This window comes from Gymnoscopelus braueri (assembly GCF_963280865.1).
Source record: "Gymnoscopelus braueri genome assembly, chromosome: 13".
Classification (NCBI taxonomy): Eukaryota; Metazoa; Chordata; class Actinopteri; order Myctophiformes; family Myctophidae; genus Gymnoscopelus; species Gymnoscopelus braueri.
Genome location: NC_137615.1, coordinates 9,519,432 through 9,534,431, shown reverse-complemented (window position 1 = coordinate 9,534,431; position 15,000 = coordinate 9,519,432). Strand labels below are relative to the sequence as shown.

The window sequence follows — 15,000 nt, the reverse complement described above, 5'->3', positions numbered from 1 at the left end:
GCAGCTAGGGGGATGCTTTTCACTGTGATGATGTTCACGCTGGGTATAACCTAAATGCAGGACACAAGGATAGTTTCATTTAATGTAAATGGCCTGATTAGTCCAACTAAAAGAGGAAAGGTACTTTCAAAGTTACAAAAGGATAGAGTACAAATAGCATATCTACAAGAGACCCACCTCAATGATATAGAACACGCTAAATTGAACAAATCAGGGTTTAAATATGTATATTCATCTTCCTATAAGTTCGGTCATAGGAGAGGGGTGGCTATACTGATATCCCGCTCTGTGAACTATGAACACATAGCAGAGTTTAAGGATAAGGAAGGTAGATTCATAATGATCATAGGGAAGATAGAGGGGATTACGGTGAGCCTGCTAAACGTGTACGCCCCACCGGGTAGTGATTGGACATTTTACAAGCAAATATTTGATTTAATGGTGACAAAGTCACAAGGCACTCTCATTAATGCGGGAGACTATAATTTCCGCCTGCAACCACATCTTGATTCCTCTGGGGGCAACCCAGAGCCCAAACCAATAAGTAGAAAGACTACTGCATTGATGAAGGAAGTAGGATTTGTAGATGTTTGGAGAGAAATGTACCCCACCAGTCGAGACTATACCCATTACAGTGCCCCACACTCAGTATATGCCAGGTTAGATTACTTCTTCGTGTTCAATAGAGACTTTCATAAAATAAAAGGTTGTGATATAGGCCCAATAGCCCTGTCAGATCACAGCCCTATATATATGACCATATGCCTGAATGGAAAACCAAGGACCACACTGTGGAGATTCAATTCTAGCATTATGAATAATCTAGCGATTAAAGCGAATCTGAAAAGTGATATTGAAACGTATCTTGAGCTGAATGATAATGGGGAGGTTTCACCGTCTGTGCTCTGGGACTGTTTAAAATCGGTTTCTAGAGGAAAAATCATAGCCCTTGCCGCCTTAACTAAGAAACTAAGGAGACAAAAAATACATGATTTGGAAATTAAATTAAAACACCTACAAAGAAACCATGCCAATAGCTTAGATGTTGGGGTGAAAGAAGAGATGAGGGAAATAAAGAACGAACTGGATGACATGGGCACGCAAGAAATAAAAAAGAAATTACTATTCACCAGACAGCGATATTACGAAGTAGGAGGAAAGTCAATGCGCCTTTTAGCATATAAATTGAGAAAACAAGAAGCCGACAGTACTATCCACAAGATACGGAACCCTGAGTCTGGTGCCATAGAGAATAGCCTAGAAAAAATCAAAGAAAGCTTCAACACTTTTTATAAGAAATTATACTCACAGCCACAAATTGATAATGAACACCAAATTGACTCATTCCTTACATCTCTTGATTTACCCACGGTCACAGAGAACCAAAACAAAGAATTAATAGCTAAAATAACAACAGAAGAAATAGAATTGGCCATCTCTAGACTGAAAACAGGGAAATCTCCAGGCACAGACGGCTTCACGGCAGAATGGTATAAAGGATTGAGAGAGGTCTTGACTCCGATTCTCTTTAGAGCTTTTAACTGGGTATTGCAGACGGGAGAGACCCGGTCATCCTGGAAGGAAGCAATAATTACAGTCATCCCAAAAGAGGGCAAAGACAAAGTAGAATGTGACAGTTACCGACCCATCAGCTTATTAAATCTAGACTACAAGCTATTCACATCCATACTGACACAAAGACTAGATAAGATTCTACCTATAATTATCCATAATGACCAGACCGGGTTCATTCGCCAGAGACAGACACAGGATAACATTAAAAGATCTTTACATATTATCAGTCACATGGCTCAGAGTGGAGAAGAGACGGCCTTAATAAGCCTGGATGCACGCAAAGCTTACGATTTAGTGGTTTGGAGCTTCCTTTTCAAGGTTCTAAAGAGATTTGGGTTCCATGACTCTATTATCAAGACAATCCAGGCATTATACAAAAATCCATCCGCTAGAATAAAAATAAATGGTGACTTGTCAGATCCGTTTACACTGGAACGTGGAGTTAGACAAGGCTGCGGGCTTTCGTGCGGACTCTTCGCCGCATTCATCGAACCATTAAGCCAAATGATTAGACAAAATGGAAGTATTAAGGGAATAAATATGGCAGATGGAGAACATAAACTGGCCCTTTTCGCGGACGATGTCCTTTTATATGTAAGGCGGCCCACACAGTCAGTCCCGATCCTAATGGAAGGATTAGAGGAGTACGGATCCCTATCGGGCTACAAACTCAACGTAGAGAAGACCCAGGTTATCACTTTTAACTACAACCCACCTACCAGTATAATAGGAAAGTACAACTTGAAATGGGACTCAGACTCAATTCGCTACTTAGGGATCGTTTTGCCCAAAGATATCTCCAAAATAGCAGATCTCAATTATGGCCCACTAAATGAAAAACTTAAATCTGACGTAGCACGATGGAGTCTTATTCCCTTCCTGAGTCTGAGCTCCAGAATAGACTCGGTCAAAATGAACATTTTGCCAAGGCTATTGTACCTGTTTCAGTCCCTCCCGGTTGAGGTGACACCCAAACAGTTTAGAGATTGGGATAAATTAATATCTGGCTTTCTATGGCAAGGGAAGAAACCTAGAATTAGATATAAAACACTACAATTAAGAAGGAAGGCAGGTGGTCTGGGTTTACCATGTTTGAACGAATATTACTGTGCTGCTCAACTGAGGCCTCTTGTGTGCTGGTGTACCCCATCATATTCGGCAAGATGGAAAGATATTGAGATGGCATGCTCACAGGGGGTCCCACTGGCTGCCATAATTGGAGATGATAGGCTTATAAACGAAATGAAGGACAAAAACAACCCCTGGATTAACACAGCATTACAAATTTGGCAAGAAACACTGAAAAAATGTGGCCTAAAAAACGGAGTCAAAATGCTGAGATGGTGTGCATACGACACTGACTTTATCCCAAACAGTAATGATGGCCGATTTAAGAGCTGGACTGAAAAAGGCATCTCAAATTATTACACATTTGTACACAAGGGGGCTTTGAATCCATCCAGAAGGAATTTGGATTGGAGAAAAAAGACTTTTACAGGTATCTTCAGCTCAGACACTATATCCACCAAAAATTGGGAGGATTCTTGAACTTAGAGGCATCAGAATTAATGAAGGTATTCTTGTCAGCAGGAAGTTCTCCTACATGTAACAGGATTATTTCCAGACTGTATAATGGTCTCCAACAGAATACAACTGAGGACACGATATATGTCAAGGATAAATGGGAAAGAGAGGGTAATTTTACTATAACTGAGGAGGAATGGGAGAAAACAAGCACAGTATTATGGGAAACGACATGTTCAAACACATGGAGGGAATTTAATTGGAAAAATCAAATAAGATACTTCATAACACCTCTGCAAAAAAGATACAGAGAGACTGGGGTTAACTGTTGGAGATCATGTGGTCAGAATGTAGCAAATCACTTCCATGTCTTCTGGGAGTGCCCAGTCTTGAATTCATATTGGAAGGACATTCACGAACACCTAGAGGCTGTTTTCGGAATTAACATTCTCTTCCAGTTCGATGCCTTATATCTGGGTAACCTCCCATATGACTCTCTGGACAGCAACGATAAGAAACTGATTCTGATCCTTCTGGTGGCATGCAAGAAGGCCATTACTAGAAAGTGGATGCAACCACAGACACCCACCGTGGAGGAATGGATTGAGATAGTTCATGAGATCTATAGAATGGAAAATCTGTCTTTCTCAATCAAAAATCAAGAAGACAAATAATTTTGGATTTGGTCTAAATGGACTGAATACGTGAAACCAACCCGCTCAGACTTCTGCTGAAAGACTAAACAAATTCTAAGGTGCCCTGTTTCTTCCTTCCCTTTTCTTTTTCTTTTGTGCCCTGTAAGTGTTGACCCTGCAACTGTTCTTAAATGCGCAAGATTATGTAAAGCCCCCCCCAAGCTGCTCACTGCCAGATACTATTATGTTATATTTTATTTCTTTTTATCTTTTGTCTCTGTTTTTGGTTTTCTTTCTTTGTTTATTTTGACTGCAAAAAAAATGAAAAAATGTCAAACTGTCGTCATCAAAGAAAAATGAACATTTCAAAAACTCTGAAACTGTACAAAAGAATGCGTATACATATATATGAATATAAGAAACTGTCTGTACACAAGATGACTTCAATAAAAACAAAATTTCAAAAAAAAAAACACAAATCCCCATATATCAGTGGTTTTTCATGCCAAGGACCCCTAAATTGATATACATTTGGCCGCGGACCTCCATTTGAAAATGTTTTGTGCCAGGGACCCCCAGAAGCAAAGATATCAGTTAATTTCCCCCTTTAAATATAAATATTCAAAGATATGCACACTTTTTCATGATTCTTCAAAAATAGCAGATCTACAAGCTCATAGCGCGGCACTCGGTGCCGCGCTATGAGCTTGTATATCTGCTATTTTTGAATAGCCAAAGCTAAGTGGTTAAAATGATTGTGACGCTATGTTAACTAACTTAGCTGGGGACCCCCTGGTACCCCCCCAAGGACCACTGGTGGTCCCCGGACCACTGGTTGAAAACCCCTGCCATATATGGAGTAGCCTGATGTCATGATTGTGACGTCATAGTAGTGCCGTCATAGACTGGACTGGACTGTACCCACCACCGGTCTAGTGACTTTAACCCATTAAAACCGGGACAGTATCTGTGTCATTTTAGATTTTATTGAGTTCATTTTGGAACATTTCTGAAAATAGTTTTAATAATTTAGATTTTTTTTTTTAACACAAATCTTCTCTTCTGGGGGTCCCTGGCAGAAAACATTTTCAGATGGGGGTCGGCGGCCATATCCTCCTATAATTTGCCAATGCTCTGTACTGGTAGGTAGGTAGGGTGGTGAGACCATCGCCATGGTTACGGGGCTGCCCAGCTGTGGGATGAACTGCCTCCCGGGTTGCCAGATCATGTGCGCATATCCCCCCACGGATGCGTCAACCGGGTATGGACTAGTACATAATCAATTTTGGAAATGATTTGAGAACTACTGATTTAAAAGGCATTTTTTGAACCAGAACCCTAAATTAACACTAAGGATGTCTACAGTGCGGAAAGGAAAGGCCCGCCTACCTTGAGGGCAGCGATGAGCCCAGGTCGGAGATGTTGCGGTTGTCGTCCTCGGGGCACGGACTGCTGGGAGTGAACTCCACGTCCTCGCCCTCGCCATAGTCCTCGAACTGCTCCTCCCCCGAGATGACGGACGCCGAGCCAATCATCTGCCCGGGACTACGCGTCGCACAGGGAGCATGAGTTAACGGTCGGCATTTCTAGCGCCGCCTTTACCTAAATCGCTTTACATTCGCCCATTCACATTTGAGATTGGGGTGTGACAAAGTGTGCAAGCATTGACAGTAGTCAACTATGTAGCCTCTGCTTGCACAAACCTAAATATGACATAATTGTGTCTAAATAAATTATTATCATTAGCTGCAGCTGTGTTCAGAGTTGCCAGATCTGCTTATTATAATTTCCCCGCAAGATTTTATTTGAAAATAGCCGATCTACAAGCTCACAACGCGTCGCGATGCGACGCGTTGTGAGCTTGTAGATCTGCTATTTTCAAATAGCTGATGTATATGTTAAAGTGCTCATGTGGCCCATAGTCGCTTCTTTTGGGCTGGTTTTCCTAGACCTGGTTGCTTGTTTCTCTCACAGAATCTGGCAACACTGGCTGTGTTGTTAACATCTCGGGGGACTATAAGGTCAGCCTGCCATGTTTTTACATGGCAGGCTTCACTTGACGGTCGCATACATCAGTGGGTCTTCAACGTTTTTCAGGCCAAGGACCCCTTAGCTGAGAGAGAGAGATGAAGCAGGGACCCCCCACTACATATTGTATAACATTGTGTTGCAGATTAAACCTTTTCGCAGATTTCATATAATAGCTTCATAGACTGTGCTTGTTTGACAGCACTGTCATCAGTGTTGTGTAGCGTTGTGTTGGATTCATGTTAATGTGCATTTTCAGACAGTTAACCACATAAAACATCAATACGTAGAAAACTTGCACTTGGTCTGCTCTTTCCCCCCCCCTACACCAAACCTCTTTGCCGTAAATAGCCTATCTACAAGCCCACAACGCCTGGCGCTAGATAGTCTTAGCCTGGTAAACCCTCCCTCCGGAAGTCTCATTTCCATTTGATTTCAGGAGTGAGTCTGGCCTGATCCGCCTTTCTGCAATATTGGCTGTGCTGGAGTTGGGCGGGAGTAATACCGTTGACTGACAACCCCTTCAGCCAATGATAATTTTTCCCCTTCAGCCAATCAGCAGTTCACCAGTCTTAATGTGACGCAACGGGACTTTTGAGACAGCCATGCCCAAAATGGGTTGCCTTATTCGGATACATGGGTGTCACTGCCCGCCCCTACCGGTTCTCTAATTTTTTTTTTTTAAATAGGCTTTGTCATGATTAATTGACCACATATATGAAGTTAAACAACTAAATTCTATCCAAACGATATCTTATAAGTAAATTCCGTGCCTCAAAATAGAAGTTAGAGAGCTTTTTGAAGTAAAAAAATAGCGGAGAATATAGCGGACAAGAAAAAGATGGCTGCCGTTCGTGTTTTGGGCTCACTCGAACTCGCCACCTGATTGGCCAACGTAAGCTGTCAATCACAGAACAATGAGCGACGACGCTGATAGGCTCGTCCGTTTGGCATACATAGCCAATATTGCAGAAAGGCGGATCAGGCCAGACTCACTCCAGGAATCAAATAGAAATGAGATTTCCGGAGGGAGGGTTTACCAGGCTAAGATAGTCTATATTCGGTTAATGTTCCCCTCAGAATATGGATGCTAGGGTTCAAGTGGTTAATGTAAAAAAAGGGGGGAAAAAGTTCCTATCACACAAAGATTTGGCGGCCCCCGTGTAGTAACTCTGAGGACCCCCTAGGGGTCCCGGACCCCCTGTTGAAGACCCCAGGAATACATTATTAACACACACACACACACACACACACACACACACACACACACACACACACACACAGCCTGTAGTTTTAACCCTTTAAGGCTGACCTGTCCCCACGTCCCAGGTCACAGGTGTCAGAGCCGTTTGCGTGTTCGCTGCTGCTGTCCATCTCGCACTCGCCGTCCGCTCCGCCGTCGCCCTGTCCGTACGCACTGCATTCTGGGTAAGGCCGCGTGCACATGATGATGGGTGGCCCGAGCCTGGCTTCACCGTTCTGCATGAGAACACACACGTGCACACACACACACACACACACACACACACACACACACACACACACAGTGAATATGATGAAAATGAAAACAACAACAACATGTAATAACATTTATAAAGGTATAAACCAGGGGTCTTCAACCTTTTCAGGCCAAGGACCCCCTAGCTGAGAGAGAGATGAAGCAGGGACCCCCTCTATATTGTATAAATTTGTGTTTCAGATTAAACTTTTTTTTTTTACTGGTCTGCTCTTTTTTCCCTCCACACCTATACCTCTTTGCCAAAAAATAGCAGATCTACAAGCTCACAACGCCTCGCAGTGAGCTTGTAGATCTGCTATTTTTGGCTAATGTTCCCCTCAGAAAAGGAATTCTAAGGTTCAACTGGTTAATGTAAAAAAAAAAAAAATCCTATCTCACAAAGATTTGGCGGACCCCCTATAGTAGCTCTGAGGACCCCCCAGGGGGATATAGAAACACACAGGTTTTTTTTTTTTCAGAATACTGTTGGGATTTAGAAGACATTTGTACAATCGGCTTCAGGTCTTAATGGGTTAACCAATAATGAAAAGAGCCGATGGTTGTGGTGTGGAGTCTGCCATCCACTTGACATCAATTTTTTTTTTCAAAACTAATGACTATCTTTATAATTTGGTTGTGGTGTTCAGTGTGGACAGCCCTTTAGTCTTATTGTTTTTCTTCATCCCTCCCCTGTGCTGTTTGATTATCTTTTCCTCTCTCACTCTGTTTAAGGATGGTAAAAGCAGTAATCTAGGATTTACAGTCAGCTCTCTCTGTCCATCGTGGCTCAGAGAGGGACTAACAAGCCCATCACTGCACGCACGCACGCGTAGTAAACAGAATATAGTACATTTTTCAGGTAGGTGACAAAATTTAAGCCAATCAGGAGAGAGCACTTAAAATACATTTTCTGTTTTATAAAGAGCTGGAGAGACATGGGAGACTCCTTTTACCAAACAAACACTCTATAGCAATGAGTACTGTGAAAAGGCTCGAACGGCCAAGGCTCCAAAAAGTTGACGAGTCCACCAATGCAGGTTTTTGCATTTTATTTACCTCAGAATGTGCACAATTATTCACAGTGCAGGCCCGTGCAAAATAATTCAAAAATAAATAAGACTGGCCACAACAAACATCCAAATAACAGAATTTAGGAATACACACTTGACAGCTAAATAAATGAAACAAACCAGGAACTTAAGAAACTACAACAAGGAAACCCTTCAACAAAAGGCCCTGGTAGCTCTCCCCTGGATGTTGTCATGGCTAGCTTCAAGCCAAACTGAACTTGTACTGTAGCATGCATTTTAAGCAGGTGAGGCAAACCATCACATGATTACTAATTGAACAAGGCTAACTAAGGCCAGGAGATATTTTACACAATTATGTCATAATGAAGTAAGTAAAATATGTTCATTACAATGTTTCCCATGCACCAATTCATTCACCAATTATTAACTAAAGACAAAATATAATACCAACATAAACACACACCCCTCCTCCTCTACAGTGCTTGGCCCATTCCAATCAACAGGATTGCCAGCACTGCAGAGGAGAGACTGGTGACCCCCCAAACAATTCAACTTGCCCACACAGTGTCAATCAAAACATTTAAAACCCCTTTCAGTCACTGAGTGTTAGAATGTCTTCAGATATATCCATATAAAGACTACTAAATACTGTTCCCAGCCGGCTTGCTGGTAAATGCATTGGGAAGCAGTTGTGCAATGTGTGCATGTAAAGTTCCTCATTAATGGCCGGGTTTCCCAAACGAATTTGAGCTCCTGCGCAGCCTAGAAGCTGCGTAAGAGCCTCCACGCACCTGCGCAGTAGCAACCCCGCCACGCACTGTCTTCGTTAGTAGCAGCTGTGTGTGCCCAACGTGCCATCTAAACTGGCTTCAGGAGGCACCATCGTCGTAGGTTCTCATTACGTGTGTGCTAAAACTACATTCGCAAGACAGCATGCACGTGAACACCTCCTGGACGAAGTCTACGTAAAGCCTACGTAAACTACGTAGTGCTGTCCTACGCTACACAGCAGTTTAAACACCCTTTGCGAAAGTGAAATGGATCATAAAAATACCAGAGCCAACTGTCAGATGTCCTGAAGCAGTCCACTCCAAATACAACTTTTGAATAATATATTTATGAATTAAATTACAGCGGTGAGGTGACATCTGCAAGGTAAATAAAACACTAAAGTGTCCCCATTATGCAAGTAAATTAAATATACTTAAAATACCAAAAGTAAAGGAATGCAGAATGTCCCATTTCCCAAATTTAATATGTATTAAAATCTTTTGAAAATAGCAAATCTACAAGCTTGTGAGGCGTTGTGAGCTTGTAGATCTGCTATTTTCAAAAGTTTTTTTAACCGTTTATAAACATGGCGAGCGCAAGAGCTGTCACTTTGTGAGAGGAACTGGGGACTTTAATCATAACGTTTAACTATAAAACTTCGAAATTAAGGAAACATGTTTAGCTCAGCATCATTTATATACCTTTAGTTAACTTGGCATATGCTTAATATTTTTATCAGACGATCGGATCATCCGTGAGAGTACAATTTGTAAACTTCGGGTTCATGCATAGAGCGTTAGTGAACTCTCTGGGTACAGTCACACATGTCCGTAAAGCGTCCGTCAAGTTGCCGTACGGACGCCAGAAGTCCCATCCACTCCCATGTTAAAAAAAAAAAACTGAACGGTACTTCCGGTTTTAAACTTAACATGGGAGTGGATGGGACTTCCGGCGTCCGTACGGCAACTTGACGGACGCTTTACGGACATGTGTGGCTGTACCCACTAACGCTCTGAACCAGGGCTAGAAGCAGCGGAGCCGCCCGCCCTGTGTGTGTGTGTGTGTGTGTGTGTGTGTGTGTGTGTGTGTGGTCGGTCGGTCTTTTCATAGATCTATTTCGCTACGATGGGTATTACTACCGCCCCAGGGCGCTCGTAACAAACTGCTTCGTAGGACAGCACTGCAGGGCTACGCCTCTCCCAGGAGTGGGAGGAGAGTAGGATACGCCATTCTGTCTCCCGAATGTAGTTTTAGCAGACACGTAACGCCGTGGACGTGGGAACCGATAGCACGTTGGGCACAACCAGCTGCTACTAATGAGGGTAGAGCGTAGGTTTCGCCGGGTCCCAGGCTCTTACGCAAGCTGCGTAGGCTGCGCATGACCTGAAATCTACGTGGCTGCTATGGTACTGCGCAGACTGTGTGGACACACGTAAGACCCGTCGTAGAACCTGCGCAGATGCTCAACGCAGCATCTCTACGAATCTCTTTGGGAAACGCGGCCAATGTCTATAGGGCACGGGTTGCCCCTTGACAAGTACTATCAGAATATAGAGCTATTTAACACTTATTTTAAACAAAGTAAATCACTTGCCCTACCTTTAAGACGGCGAGCAAAACAGGGAATTATGTTTGATAATGTGAGTGAAATACAGTACAGCTGTAAAAACAATTGTAATAAAATGGTTCACCCTATTGTAAAGTAGTCTGTTGTGTCATAATTCAGCACTATGTGTTTCAAGTTTCAATTCATTAGTCCAATGTGCGGCCCTAAACTCACTTTATCGAAGACATATGGCCCCCTGGAAAAATATGCTGCCCACCCCGGATTTAGCAGACGCTCTTTGTCCAGAGCGACTTACAATAAGCCAGGTGAACACATAAATCAAATGCAGAGAAACAGTGTAGTGCCTCAGTAATCTAGGATCATAGGTAACCCAAGAACCTAGCATCAGTGTACTGTAAACAATCTAACATCAAAAAATAATAATCTGTACATTGGTCAGCGTGCATTTTAAGAGCACGGTTTATTGTATCCACTTAAACCCTCAACGTAGTAAATTGGACCCGAGTTGGCTCTGTACTTAGACCCCTTGTAATACCCACGAGCAGTGTTGGAAAAAGTACTCAAATTCTGTACTTAAGTAAAAGTACCAATACGGCAATATAGAAATACTCTGTTACAAGTAAAAGTCCAGAATAAAAAATGTACTTGAGTAAAAGTACAAAAGTATTGGCATCAAAATGTACTTAAAGTACCAAAAGTAAAAGTACCAAAATGTTTGAAAATAGCAGATCTACAAGCTCACAACGCGTCGCGATGCGACGCGGTGTGAGCTTGTATATCGGCTATTTTCAAATAGCCTATGTATAAAATAGTGCTAAAGTGGTTAATGTATGTTTTATAATGTAATAATTTATATCTGCAAAGTAACTACTAAAGTGTTCAAATAATTGTAGTGGAGTAAAAGTACAATATTTGCCTCCCTCTGAGATGTAGTGGAGTAGAAGTAAAAGTACTGAAAATTGGAAATATTCTAGTAAAATACAAATACCTCAAAATTGAAGAATTAAGAACAGTACTTAAGTAAATGTACTTAGTTACTTTCCACCACTGCCCTCGAGGCACACAGGTTGGGAATCGCTGCCCTATATACTTTGTTGACCGGGGTAACCCGGGGGTCTGGTGGTCCTCATGAGGGCAATTCTCTCATTTGAACATGAGTCTAGACAACAGGGGTGATCACAGTGTTAACACTATTGTACGGTTTTGATTAAGCGAAGGGTTGTTGATGTAGGCCTACTTCATGCAGTTACACAGCAGTGGCGTCCCCAGGAATTACATTTAGGGCAGGCGAGAATTTGTTTGCACCCACCCCCCCCCCCCCCCATTACCCCCAAAATATAAATTTCAACTCAATCGAAAATCGGCGAAAGTGGCCGTTTTCAAGATGTTTCGGCCATTATCTCTGGAATGGAAGGTCGAATCTGCTCAGTTCAAAGCTTGTTGGATGCGTGACTTTGAGGACATTAAGCACGCAATGACACCTTGTCGGGTTATTTGGGTTTTCTAGTGGAGGCGAGATCTTAGTTGGGCAGGCGACCGCCTGCCCTGCCTCTACAGTGGGCACGCCACTGTTACACAGTCTCTCCCTCTATGCTTCCAGGGTGCCCCTCTCCATTAGCTCACACCCCAGTAAGCACAGAGAAAGAGGCAGTGCTCTACAGTGCTCTGTGTGTGTGTGTGTGTGTGTGTGTGTGTGTGTGTGTGTGTGTGTGTGTGTGTGTGTGTGTGTGTGTGTGTGTGTGTGTGTGTGTGTGTGTGTGTGTGTGTGTGTGTGTGTGTGTGTGCTCAATTATGACCCTTTGCTAGGTTCATAAATATATTGCAACACATACATACACACACACACACACACACACACACACACACACACACACACACACACACACACACACACACACACACACACACACAGTCACACAGTCTCACACACGCATGCACTCACTACACACAGTAAGATAATACAAATGTAAATGGGTGCATCTGTCTTCAAATGATGTTGTCTTGTGGATGTAAAATTGCATCAGAGTAGCCACATGCAGAGGAATGTTACCAGCAATCCATGGAACGTTAACCTCTCACTTGGTTATAGCTGTGTGTGTGTGTGTGTGTGTGTGTGTGTGTGTGTGTGTGTGTGTGTGTGTGTGTGTGTGTGTGTGTGTGTGTGTGTGTGTGTGTGTGTGTGTGGATTTGGGTTTTAAAATGGCCTCCATGGGATGATGCACCGCGCTGGGCACTTGGGAAAAAGGAGGGGTGTGGAGGGCACAGAGGTGCAGTAGCATGTGGCTGCAGCGTGTCCTAGATCTGTCAGAGTGTGTGTGTGTGTGTGTGTGTGTGCATGTGCGTGCGTGTGTGTTAATAATGTATGCAACTGTCTGGCCTCAAGTGAATGTGGTACACATGCACACATTTGCATGGCATTCAACAACAAAATAAGCACCTGCTCTCACTTAACACAAACGGGAATATATGCGCGCGCGTGTGTGTGTGTGTGTGTGTGTGTGCGTGTGTGTGTGCGTGTGCGTGTGTGTGTGTGTGTGTGTGCGTGCGTGCGTGTGTGACATTCCCCTGGAATTGGCAGGGTACTATGTCTTAGGGACAACATTGTCCTGTACTGTAGCTTTCATTTTTACACATCATCAATAATACACACTCTGCTGTCTGAGACTCAAGTGTTTTTCTGTGCAGAGGAAATGGATTTTTTAGAGACGACAGAGAAGGAAGGAGGGAGGTGAATCAGGGTCAGTGGAGAAGAGCGAGAGGGGGAAAACACTTAAAAAAAAAAAAATTAAGTGTTCACACCAGTTTTACCCCCAAACAGTGGGTCGGGGACCAGGGTTGCCAGATCTGCTTATTATAATTTCCCCGTAATATTTTATTTGAAAATAGCCGATCTACAAGCTCACAACGCGTCGCATCGCGACGCGTTGTGAGCTTGTAGATCGGCTATTTTCAAATAGCTGATGTATATGTTAAAGTGCTCATGTGGCCCATAGTCGCTTCTTTTGGGCTGGTTTTCCTAGACCTGGTTGCTTGTTTCTCTCACAGAATCTGGCAACACGGGTCGGGACCCATTTTTATGGGTCACAAGTAAATATAACTTTTTTTTGTTTCCTAATTTTCAATTATTTCAAAAAAGAATCCCCGCAAAAATGTTATAATCATGTAGGTTCAGAAATGAAACTATTGTCAAAAGATTTTCAAAATAATTTCACACATTGATTAAAACATCAAAGGAATTCCATAAATGAAAACAAAACAACAACAAACGTGTGAAGTGCTGAGTACAGATCTACAAGCTCACACGTGTCGCATCATGGCGCGCTGTGAGCTTGTAGATCTGCTCTTGTCACCTGTTTGGGTACCGGGGAGACATTATATTCCTCTTTTGTGTCTCGAGCAAAAAAAAAGCTAAGGGTCCACTTAATTGGTTCCATCCATACAACAGAGCGACAATAAGCAAGGTAAATAATCACTTATAATAGAACGCAGAGAGAACAGTGTAGTGCTTCAAGAAACTAGGACACAAGAAACATTACGAACCTAGCATTAGGCCTGTCACACAATTATGACATAATCGTCTAATCGCAATTATTTGAGATAATTATTTTTTTGCATCGTTTCCATGTTGACAGATTTTCACACATTTTTAAATATTAATAAAAAAAAGCAGAAATAGCGGATCTACAGGCTTACAACGCGTCACAAAGTGAGTGCAAGCTTGTAGATCTGCTGACATGTATAAATATTATTAAAATTTCTTTGCATATTTCAGTTATTTGTTATATCTGCCCTGTGCAATTTTTGATTACGAAGCCTAAAAGGCTTCATATGTTCCAATGTTCAATGGCCAAACACACACAATTAAATCATTAATCGCAATTATTTGAGTGACAATCAATCGTCGACTTAAATGTGTAATCATGACAGCCCTACCTACATGTAGCATCTGTCTAAACAACATGCGATCTAATTTGTAAACGCAGGACGTTGCAATGTAGTAACAGGTAAAAAACCAATGCCAATAAAATAACATGTAACCGTGGGTACAGAATTACAGAGTATTGTGTGTGTGTGTGTGTGTGTGTGTGTGTGTGTGTGTGTGTGTGTGTGTGTGTGTGTGTGTGTGTGTGTGTGTGTGTGTGTGTGTGTGTGTGTGTGTGTGTGTGTGTGTGTGTGTGTGTGTGTCTGGGCCATAAATAGATTCCAGCGCCAAGTAATCTGTCAGCTCTACCTTCTCTGCAGGGCGTTTCTATCACTTTGACGGCTGCTATCGATGCAACGCTTAACCCAATAAGACCGAGATCGCATGTGTGCGTAATTTTTGGGATTTCTTTGGCTATTCAAAAATAGCAGATATACAAGCTCATAGCG

The 15,000-nt window shown here is 42.6% G+C and overlaps 1 protein-coding gene across 1 annotated transcript in view; it reads right to left on the bottom strand.

Annotated features, from left to right (window-relative positions):
• The window catches only part of rab11fip4a (RAB11 family interacting protein 4 (class II) a), a gene marked incomplete at both ends in the record, with an annotated part of 77,901 nt that overhangs the window by 14,092 nt on the left and 48,809 nt on the right, over positions 1-15,000 (bottom strand). The window contains 2 exons of the mRNA XM_080447137.1: positions 5,124-5,279; positions 7,075-7,241. Coding sequence (XP_080303263.1) covers positions 5,124-5,279; positions 7,075-7,241 — 323 coding nt within the window. The remainder of the gene's footprint in view (positions 1-5,123; positions 5,280-7,074; positions 7,242-15,000) is intronic.